Genomic DNA, 10,619 nt, shown 5'->3' with positions numbered 1-10,619 from the left:
TCCTGGACAGGTCACCTGGTCCTGGACAGGTCACCTGGTCCTGGACAGGTCACCTGGTCCTGGACAGGTCACCTGGTCCTGGACAGGTCACCTGGACCTGGACAGGTCACCTGGACCTGGACAGGTCACCAGTGTGTCGCAGGGCACTTAAGAAAATATTTTTGTATTTTCTTTTTTAGAGAAGAAAGCAATTTTTATCACCCAGCTCTGCTCAGCAGGTTGAAGTGCTGTAGGGAACAAACGGGCCGATGTGGAGTCTAATGGTAACCTTGGTGATGATGGCCGCCGCCGCCGCCCCGGTGCATCTTATGCATCATTTCCACGCTCTGCTCCTGCATGCCGGGGATCTGGAAATCCTCGCCGAGGAAATCCATGCTGTGCTGCAGCAGCTTGGGCTGGCCGGCGGAGCCGTCCTTCCCCGGCCGGTACTTGGCTCCCGGGATGCGCTCTGCGGCGGGGTGTCCGCCCTGAAAGCCCACCGGCAGGTCCTGAGGAATGTTCCCGTTGTTCCCGGCGGCGGCCGGGACGGCGCCCCACGCCGGCTGCAGGTAGTGGCCGTTCAGGTAGGAGCAGTTGGTGGCGGAGGAGGGGGGCAGCGTTTTGTCGGCGGCGTGCTTCAGCGGGAAGCCGAGCGCGGCGGCGGGCGGCTTGTGGCCGTAGCTCAGGCTGTGGGAGGGGAAGGCGCACTCGACCGCCGGATCCAGCCGTGGATTTTTGCAGGGGTGCGCTCCCTCCGGCGGCTGCTGCATGTGGGCCAGCTGGTGCTGCGCCCAAGAACGTTGCTGCTGCAGCTGCTGCTGCAGATGCTGCTGCTGCTTCTGCTGCAGCAGGTGCTGCTGCAGCTGCTTGTCGCTGTCCGGGTGAAAAGCAGCCATGTTGTTGTTGCTGCCGGCCGCAGCGGGAGCCGGAGCGGCCGGCTTGTCCATCAGCAGGCAGCTGGAGACGCCACCGGCCCCCGAGGCATGCTGGGAAACCCTGGAGCTGGCGCTGATGAGCTGGTTGCGGCTGATGGGGCTGGGGTTGGCGATCTGGCCCTCGCAGACGGACGTGGCGCCCATGCCGGCGCGCGCCTGGCACAGCTGGTTGATCTGCAGCACAATGCTGCTCAGGTCGCCGGGCCGCGCCTGCTGCAGGCTGGCCGCCATGGACAGTGGGATGGTGGAGGTAGATACCGTCACGTTGGGCGGGGCGTCAGCGTCCGGCAGCTTGCGGGCGCCGTACGGCGGCGGCGGCAGGGCGGGGGGGCCCGGCGGCGCCGCCTGCATGGCCGCGCTGTCCGGGACGTGACGCAGCTCCTGAGTCGCTCCCAAAGCCTGCGCTGGAGCCGCCTGATGCTTCAGAGTCTGCATGTGAGAAAGGTGCTGCTGCGGCATGGCGGCGGCGCAGGGCGCCACGTCCTGAGGGGGCAGCTGTCGCTGCACGGCGGGCGGATGCGTCAGCCTCTGCGGCTGCTGCAGGGCCTGAGAGTGAGCCACGCTCCTCTGGTGATGCTGCAGCGCCATCGGGTGTGCCAGGCTCTGCTGCGGATGCCCCGCCCCCTGCTTCTGAGAGGCCAGGTGCGGGAGGTTTAAAGTGCTGGGCGCGGCGTACGGGCCGCTCTGAGGGTTCATGGCGGCTTTCAGCTGCAGCCGCGTGCGACAGCCGTCCGGCTGCTTGACGAGGCCCCGGAGAGGCGCGCGGAGGACGGCCAGGAGCCCGGCGCCGGCGGCCAGCTGCGGAGGGTACGGGCTGTGGCGCTGCGCAGACGACGAAGTGTCCAGGCCGTTGACGGTGCGGCGGACGTGCTTCTTCTGAGGAACCTTGATGCTGTTTGGGAAGATCTGGATGCTCAAAGGTTTGTTGGCGACTTTCTTAGCATAGGCGTCCAACTCTGCAGGCGTCGGATGGGTGACAGATCTCATCTTCTGTGTGGTTTCCCCTGAAATGTTCAGTCAGTCGGCATTAAAACAGCATTTAGACACGAGGCAGGAAATCTGCATTTACCTTTAACATTCGATAGATTGAGTACGTCTCTTATTAGTCATTTTATTGTGTTTACTGTTGATCTTAATATTTCATTTTAACCAAAGATCCTTCTAGGGATGAGTGTTGTGAATTAGCTAATGCTAAAGATGTGATGCATGTTATTGTTTACATCCAGAAATTTCACACATGCGCACAACACTGGAGGGAAACAAGACGAGTCCTTCACATGCCGCCCACAGCCGTGAGAGAAATATGTCTGCAAAAACAATTTTCCTAAAATCTGATGGTGAAACATGCTTACATTTCTGAAGTCCAGTGTTCATCTGCGTGCGGTGAAGAAGTCGGATGGCGGAGTCACCTGACGCCGGCAGGCAAGCCAGCATGTCACTGCTCCTCTACTGCAGCGCCGGACGTGTCCCTCTCATCATCCTGGAGACAAGCAGAGCCGCCGCTGGACGTTAGAATATAGAGTCAATAAAACACATGATTATGTCAATTTGGAACCAAGTTAACGCAAGTATGTGAAATTATTGCCGCATTATTTGTCACAGAATGTTTAGGGTTCAAAGTTTTCTCAAAGCTCCACTTCTGTCAGAGTTTGTAATGATTTTAAACTGAGTTTTTGTTTGGATAAAATGCATAAAAACGTATTTGTTTTACCAGATGTCTGACTGTGTATGGACACAACCCTCCAACACGGCTGAATCAAATGAATGATTCAAAATTCAACAACCTCATTCATCTCTGTCACACCAGAAATTCATGTAGGAAACGCTTCTATCAGATGCCTGTTTGTAAACCGTTTAACTCCCCAAGCCGTACTTCTCCAGTTTTTCTGTCACAAACTTTAACATTTAACCTGAGATGGAATGAGTGAGTGAGTGACTCCTGCTGGAAAGGTTAGCGGATGTTTTAAACACTTCCCACTTGTGAATAATCTCTCTCAGCAGAATGGTGAACTTGTTCCTTGGCGTTGCATTAACTCAGGCTTCAGAGCAGGACAGGCTGGGAAGCTCAGTCATCAGGGAGCAGCTCGAGTATCTGATCGATAAACGACTAGAAATCAGATTTAAATCATATCTGAACCTTTAAAAACAGTTTTATTATGATCTGGTGTACACTTAAAGAGGTGACCATGTGACAGGTGCTCATAAAACTCATGAGTCATGTTGCAGAGCTGCATGTTTGAAATGCATCACAGGACTTCCTAAACGAAGCCAAATCAGACCAACAGTCACTGCAGGCCGATTCACAGCACAGTAAACAGTTCCAGAAAGCAGATCAATAACAGAATCATAATTAGCTCCAGTTCACTGGAAGAGCATATTAATGCAGACATTTATCATCCACTGACAGGCTGATTCATCACTGATTCACTTCCAGATTCACGACTCACTGAAAACTCCTGGATTTCTCTAGAAAACTACGTGGAGAAAAGAGCTTAATTTGCTGTTGCACCACTAAAGACACACCGAGGACAAATTCAGACAATAATTCAGGCTCGTAATGAGACATTTAGAGCAGAAGCCTCATTTTGTTCTCTATTTAAGACTTTTTTAGAGCAGGGCCTGGTCACACATTCAGCACAGAAACGTTAGCTCTGTAGTGTTTATCTCCTAGCTAACATTAGCACCGATCCATTATAAACAGCCCGAATCCGGCTACTGACCACGGACAGCGGGATCAGCGGGGCCTCGGTGCTCCTCTGGCCGGATTTAAATCTCGTCGATGGGGACTTTATCTCGAGTCAAACCCAATAAATAAGGAGCTTCTTTGTGCTTGTTGTGACCAGGCCAGCTGCTCTGAAAACTTTAGCATTTTAGCACCATTAGCCAGAGGAGACGCGTTAAACGCAACGATACTCACTCCTCACGAAATTATGAGTAAAGCCGCTTCATTTTGTTGAAATTCAACAATAATAAATTAAAAATGAAGACACCATCCTCCGGCTGCCCGCTTCTCCGAGCTGCTGTCTGGCTACGGCAGCAACATCTGTTCCTCTGCTCCTTCTCCGGGCTCAGCGGCGCTGCGCAACCGGCTCAGCGGCTCTCTACCGCCCCCTGCTGGGCGGGAGAGGAGGGACAAAAACATTTTCTGTATCTGAACTAAACAGAAAATATCTTATTTACTAGTGTCTTAAACTATTAGAATATATATTCAACAAGAGGTGCGTAGGGTACCCAAAAATTGTACTCAAGTAAGAGTAGCAATACTTCAACATATTGTTACTCAAGTAAAAGTTAAATGTAGTAAGAAATTACTCAAGCGAGAATAAAAAAGTATTTGATAAAAAGTCTATTCAAGTACAGAGTAACTGAACAAATTATCATTCATTTTATATTTAAAAATTACATCATCAGATGGACCAAAATATAAAGTTAAATGGAAATTTTGGTACTTTAAGGACCAAAATGACAATAATTTATATAAGTAACAAAAACAGCTCTTTAAAGGTTGCAGAGATCAAAGGAGAAACATTTGACTTGTTTGCATAACTATTAAGAACCTGAAAGCTCAAATAATACCTGAACTTTGACCAGAATCCCAGAGGAGTTGAAAAGGAGAATTCTTCCATCCATCATAAATGAGGATCTTATCCCAGACTCCAACATCTCTTTGCCCGGTTTCCTAACCAAACGGCCAGACAGATTTAAAGAGGAGCAGCAGAAGCAAATGAGGTGGATTAGCAGCGCTAGCTTATAACTGACATTGTTGTCTAGGACATCTTACCTTGGAATATCATCTCTGCTGAATGAATATTGAGATGTTCATACAGCAACTCTTCATTCAGAGGCCTCTTCTGATTCCCTGGAAGACTGATTGCTACTGGAGATCCTTCCTGACCACGACTGAATATACCTGGATGATATAGTTTACATTTATCTTTCCTTTGGAATAAATGAAGTATTTTTCCAATTTAATTAATGAAATTAAACATTTTCAATTGCTTGAAATTTGTTTTAGAGTTTAATAATTTGGCCAGTTTTCTTTGTAAAAGTGCCAAGAACAATTTTCATTTTTTATTCAGACAAACTCGGGCCGGGCCCGACTTTACTTACAACAGTTCCCAATGTGGCAAAACAATAACAACCATGAAAATCAAAATAGTTACAGCAGTCAGATTTATTCCAATGGCGGTTAAGAGTGAGCACATACAGATGAATGACATGCAAATAACAAAAACATTTTGGAGCTCATGGCTTCTTCAGAGACACAGTGCACATCAGTTTTCTACACCAGCTGCCGCTGTCGATTTTTCTGCCTGAGTCGAGTCTGGATTGGCGTTTAGGTCCCAAACGGACAGATTCTGTACAGCAGAGCGGAGCTAAAGCGAAACATGATGACGTTAGCATGGCATGAACAACAGTACCAGGAGGTAAAAGACTGATATTTCATAACAGTCAAATAAATCAGCTGAGATGTGAACAGTCAAACAAAGTGCTTTTCTCTAAAACAAACTAATAAACATGGCTTTGCATCTGCAGGAAACTGTGGCATGAGATTTAAACCGACACATTATGTTTTTATATTCAAATCTTCCAACATTTCTCCTCCAGAAGCAACTCAAAGACATTAGGAGCTTTTCCTCACTAAATGTTCTTTAGTTTGCATCATTTCCCATTAAAACCGCAGCTAACCACTACAAGCTGTGTTTACATATAAAGAGGATTTTATTTTCTACCCGTTTATTTTCCTGCAAAATGTTTGATATCAATAAAGTTTTCAGAGGGAAAAAAGAAAAATAATTTCAATTGGTAACCAAAACAACCGTTTTAGATTACAAGCACCTTTGTTACAAAAAGAAAATGACCTATTAAAGCATTTAGTCAATAAAACTGACAACTAAAATCACTTTTAGACAAAACTAAAATATATTATGTATATATTTATATATCTGATTATCTACAGAACACAGGTGTCTCCCATGAGAGAGGTATATAAACAAACAAAAATCCCTGGAACAGACCGATCACAGGAGCTTATTCTTATCAAAAAGACGAGGGAACAAAGAGCAAATTAAATATGTCACATTAAAAAGTTTGATGCATATAATGCGGATCGGAATCAGCAGGTCGTCTACCATCAGCTCACCTTTTTTAAATAACACACATACAGCCCCAAACACCTGAATAAATAAGTACGGATAGCAAAATATTCCCACGTTTCAAGACGATGAGCAGTGCATGCAGATGTTCTGGTCCTGCGTGAAGTAAGGCACCAGAGGTTTCCAGAATCCTCCCGGTACGCAGAGGAGCCGCGGAGAACAACGCGCTTCCACATGTTCAAGGCAGTCAGTGGGTGCATCCGGGTCGGGCCGGGCCGGGCCGGGCCGCACTCAGGCCTCAGCAGACGCCATCTTCTGCAGCAACGGGATCTGGACAGAGAGGGAGTGAATAATAACTGTGGAAACAGATCAGCTGCAAAACAACAACTACAGGTTGAAATGCAAAAATATTCACACCGCAGTTTATAAGTATGTTTTCTTTTGTTGTAACTTTTTAGATTACTGCTTAGAGTGGGTGTGCTTGTTTTTATTAGTTAAATATTGGTTAGGTAGCTAGTTAGTTAGTGAGATAGTTTGCTATTTGGTAACTAGATAACTACATAGTTATCTAGTTAACTAGTTAGCTGCTTAGTTAGCTCGTTGGTTAACTAGATTGTTAGTGAGCTAGTCAGTTACTTTGCCTTTTGGTATCCTGGTTAGATAGCTAGCTAACTAGCTAGATGACCTAGCTAGCAGTTCAGTTAGCTTGTTATTAGTTTGTTAGTTTGGTTCCCTATCAGCCATAACAATGGCTGCTCTTCCTAGAGTTAACTGTAGTTTATTCCCATTAATTTCTGTTTTTATTTATTTAAGTAAACAAAAAAGTTTTCTCAGTTTCGGTTTTGTTATTTCGTTTGTTTTAGTTAACCATAATAACCTCAATCCAACCACAAACTGCTACACATTTTATGGGGATTTGTGTGAAAGTTGGATTCAGACTTCGATGTCTGAGGTTTAGCATTGGCCGATACGATCCGACTCAGAAAACTTCCACTAAAGGACGTTTATCAAAGTGATTGGATAGAAACCTTTGTCAGGTCCACTCCGGTGAGCGCGTTGACGCACACGGGGAGCTCGGCCAGCAGGCGGGTCACTTCGCCCGTCACGCGGCTGCCCTCGCCGCTGAGGATGACGATCTCGTTGGTTTTGGCTAAAGGCGCCGCCACCTTAGCGGTGATCTGCAATCAGACAGTTAAATCAGTGAAAGTCATTAAACTATTAGGAATAATAAATGTTCATTACATTCAAACAGCATGTTTTCCCCGCCTACCTTGGGCAGAGCTTCCAGGACCAGCGCCGTCTTGGCCGCCTCTCCGTACTGCTGGTAGGCTTCGGCCTTCATCCTCATCTTCTCCGCCTCGGCTTTCCCCACGGCGCCGATGGACGACGCCTCGGCCTCTCCGATCTGCTTGATCTTCTCCGCCTCGGCCTGGGCGATCAGCACCGTCTTCGTCCTGACGCAAACACACACACACACACGTCCTAAAACACACCAGGACCTGGAGCAGGGCATGCGGAGGCGGTCTGACTGACTTCTGCCCCTCGGCCAGCTGCTGCATGCTGTAGGCCTGCGCCTCCGCCGGCCGCTTCACCGTGGCGATGAGCTCCTTCTCCATCCGGTCGATCTCCTTCTCCTCGATGGTGATCTCTTTCTTCCGCTGCACCACCTGGATCTCGATTTCCTCCAGCCGGATCTTCTGTTGCTCCTTGGCGGCCTGGAGCTCGTAGGCCAGCTGGGACTCGGCTTTCTGGACAAACATCGACACGAGACGAGAGTCAGGAAAATTCAAGAACTTTTCAGGCAGTTTCAAGGTAAGTTTCAAACTCTGAACACTGGAGAAAAAAACAATACAAATGAACAAAAACGACAGTTTAATATGTAATTTATTACTGTTAGTCTTATATTACTCTAGAAAGCTAACATAAAAGAAAATCTGATGTTTTTAAGTTTCTCTCTTACCTTATACACCCGACTGGTCTGAGAACAAAACACTCATTTAACAAATATCCTCTAATTTCAATAATTCCATATAATGACGAATAATCAGTCATTGAGCTTTTAGGAATAATTCATATCGATTAATTTAACAACATAAATTGTTTTAAGGTAAATTAACTTCCTGCTCAAATTAAAAATTATTCTCACCAAGTTTCCTGGTTTTCAAAAATAATTTTGCTGATTCCAACTGATGTAAAAGAAGAAAAGTTTAGTCTGAATTAACTTCAGATGGTGTCTCTTTGTTAGATGAATTAAAATATCTGGCTTCAACTGTAAGTAACATTTTCTAAATTTAGGCTTTTAATTAAGCATTAAATTTAACTTTTTCACAAAACTACTCAGTTTCAATATCAATAACTTCCCAAACCTTGAAAACATCTGATTGAAATTTAAGGATTTCAAGCACCTGAGTTAGGCAGACTGAGAAAAAAACATAAAATCTTACCAAGTATTTTTATTACTCATGCAAGAACAAAACACTAATTTAACACAAAATGTCGCAATTTCTGTAACTTTGATTAATGTATGAAAGATAAGCCAACCTTCCTGTCAGTTAAACGGATCAATAATTGAATCCCAGAGTGAGCGACCGAAATGAGCCATTTCACTTTTTCTCCGTTTTCTAGTTTTCAGTTTTCATTATCTGTACGCCAGAATCAATTTATAAGTATTTAAACATCTAAAAACACGATTTGCTCAAATTATCTGAAGGAAACGGTACATGGAGCTTTTGCAGAAAATATGTTTTCTACGTATTTGTTGAAACTGTCACCACGTCTTCTGTGAAACTGTGAGAAAAAAAATCAAACATGACTCATCTGGCTTCTTTTAGTGCTGCCTAGAAACAACCAATCAGAGGCAGGAGGCGGGTCTTAGTGCTGACAATCATGTCTGTGTGCTTGCTCTCTGCTACGCCGCAGCTTCTCCCCTTCAGTTAGTTGTTTCTCCCCCATTACCCTGTTTAGTAGCGCATTCACAAGGTTGACTGACAGCTCTAAGACCCGCCTCCTGGTTCTGATTGGTTGCTTTTGGTCTGGAGATTATCTGTCTCATAACAAACTGTTGAGCTTGAACAAATATGAGAAAAACATTTTTTATGACAGACACAGGAAATGATCCCTGTCAGAGGTTTTTCTGTCAGCTGAAGGAAAAGCTGCGGTTCAGGATCAGAAAGTCGTGTTTTTATGAAACATGAGCTGTAAGGAATCGCCACCCAGGTGTTGGAAACCTCCAGGTCTCACCTTGGTGTTGACTTCCTGGTTGAACGCAGCTTTCTGCAGCTCCAGCTCTCGCTTGGAGTCGGCCATTTTGGTGTCGGCCAGAAACTTCACGTCCATCATCTCCTTCTTGCATTCGGCCTCCTGGAGTCAGATGACAGCGGAGAGCGGGTTCAGTCAGAGCAACGGCAGCCATGACACGTCTGGAGCAGAACCTGCCCGGTTACCCGTATCCCAGCATCCCGCTCTGCTTCGGCCACGCCGATGTCGGCGTCCCGCTGCACGGCGGCGATCTGCGTCTTCCCCAACGAGCTCAGGTAGTCCAGCTTATCGTAAACATCCTGGGATGAGAGAAGCAATCAGAAAACCTATTTATTCTCCTTTATTTACTGATAAACTGATGTTTTTGTTTTTGAAGATCTTTGGGAAAAATCTAAGCTTGTTTTTTCACCAACGCATTTCCTGGGTTTAGTTTAGAGCAAATAATCCCTTAATATTCATTAAATAGTACTAGTTCTACTGGCAGATTATTTCACTAACAAGACATTTTTCCATATTGTAAGTGGAATAATCTGCAGTGGAAATAACTTTTTTCCAGCAATATTAAGGAATTACTGACTTAAAACAAGATCCTGTAAGTTCACATTGTCTTCTTTAACATGGACAAAGACATTTTCATAGGAAACTAAAACTAAAATACTTTGTAAGATTTTGAGTTTTTGCAGTGTACTGATTGAATAGCGAATAAAAATGAGGACAGAATCGTTCTAAAAGTCCATATTTCTTTACATATTTTGTTGCACTGCCCTAAAAGACCAAAAAATAAAATATTTCTAAACATTAAAATATTTCTGACTTATTTTTTACTTATCAGTTTTATGTGTATTTATCTGAAGCTTAGAAATCCTTTTAATGATTTTTCTTTTGTTTTTTTAATGTTTTCTGTTATTCTTTAGGCTGTAACCACATTCACTAAAAATTAAATTCATTTAAGGGGGAACAGGCCGGAAGCGGGAAGCGGTCTGTTTTTCCTTAAATGAATTCAGTTTTTAGTAAATGTGGTTACAGCCTAAAGAATAACAGAAAACATGTAAATAAAACAGAAAACAGGATGGGGAGCAGCACAGCACCAACACTGGATGGGCAGAGGATTAACTGGTAAAACCTCATTTAAATGGTTTAAAAACAAACACTGAACATCACAGATTTGGTGTTAGATGAGAGTTTTAAATCGGGCCTGGATCTGGTTTAAAACTGGTTCTGGATCTGGTGTAAAACTGGTTCTGGATCTGGTGTAAAACTGGTTCTGGATCTGGTTTAAAACTGGTTCTGGATCTGGTGTAAGACTGGTTCTGGATCTGGTGTAAAACTGGTTCTGGATCTGGTGTAAAAC

The 10,619-nt window shown here is 45.0% G+C and overlaps 2 protein-coding genes across 4 annotated transcripts in view; both read right to left on the bottom strand.

Moving 5' to 3' along the window:
* Positions 1-119: 119 nt before the first annotated feature.
* On the bottom strand, positions 120-4,845 carry LOC106951102 (protein FAM222B-like). Of its 3 annotated transcripts, none has more exons than XM_015038412.1 (5): positions 4,696-4,845; positions 4,491-4,593; positions 3,832-4,028; positions 2,267-2,416; positions 120-1,918 (listed from the first exon to the last, which is right to left on the bottom strand). In XM_015038412.1, exons 4-5 carry the CDS (start codon positions 2,346-2,348, stop codon positions 258-260), a joined length of 1,743 nt encoding a protein of 580 aa, XP_014893898.1. In that variant the 5' UTR covers positions 2,349-2,416; positions 3,832-4,028; positions 4,491-4,593; positions 4,696-4,845; the 3' UTR covers positions 120-257. The 3 variants fall into 3 exon arrangements, with proteins under 3 accessions (XP_014893898.1, XP_014893896.1, XP_014893897.1); XM_015038410.1 differs by having other exon boundaries at positions 2,267-2,394; XM_015038411.1 differs by having other exon boundaries at positions 2,267-2,394; positions 3,832-4,025.
* A 223-nt stretch (positions 4,846-5,068) lies between these two features.
* LOC106951101 (flotillin-2-like) overlaps positions 5,069-10,619 on the bottom strand; it is a 19,366-nt gene continuing 13,815 nt past the window's right edge. The window contains exons 6-11 of the mRNA XM_015038409.1: positions 9,454-9,567; positions 9,251-9,370; positions 7,544-7,758; positions 7,281-7,464; positions 7,039-7,188; positions 5,069-6,340 (exon numbers count right to left, since the gene is read on the bottom strand). Coding sequence (XP_014893895.1) covers positions 6,302-6,340; positions 7,039-7,188; positions 7,281-7,464; positions 7,544-7,758; positions 9,251-9,370; positions 9,454-9,567 — 822 coding nt within the window. The 3' untranslated portion in view covers positions 5,069-6,301. The remainder of the gene's footprint in view (positions 6,341-7,038; positions 7,189-7,280; positions 7,465-7,543; positions 7,759-9,250; positions 9,371-9,453; positions 9,568-10,619) is intronic.

The sequence above is a fragment of the Poecilia latipinna genome, unplaced genomic scaffold (assembly GCF_001443285.1).
Source record: "Poecilia latipinna isolate Pla-1442-1.1 unplaced genomic scaffold, P_latipinna-1.0 Scaffold440, whole genome shotgun sequence".
In the NCBI taxonomy this organism is placed as follows: domain Eukaryota; kingdom Metazoa; phylum Chordata; class Actinopteri; order Cyprinodontiformes; family Poeciliidae; genus Poecilia; species Poecilia latipinna.
This window is presented reverse-complemented; position numbering and strand designations above follow the sequence as displayed.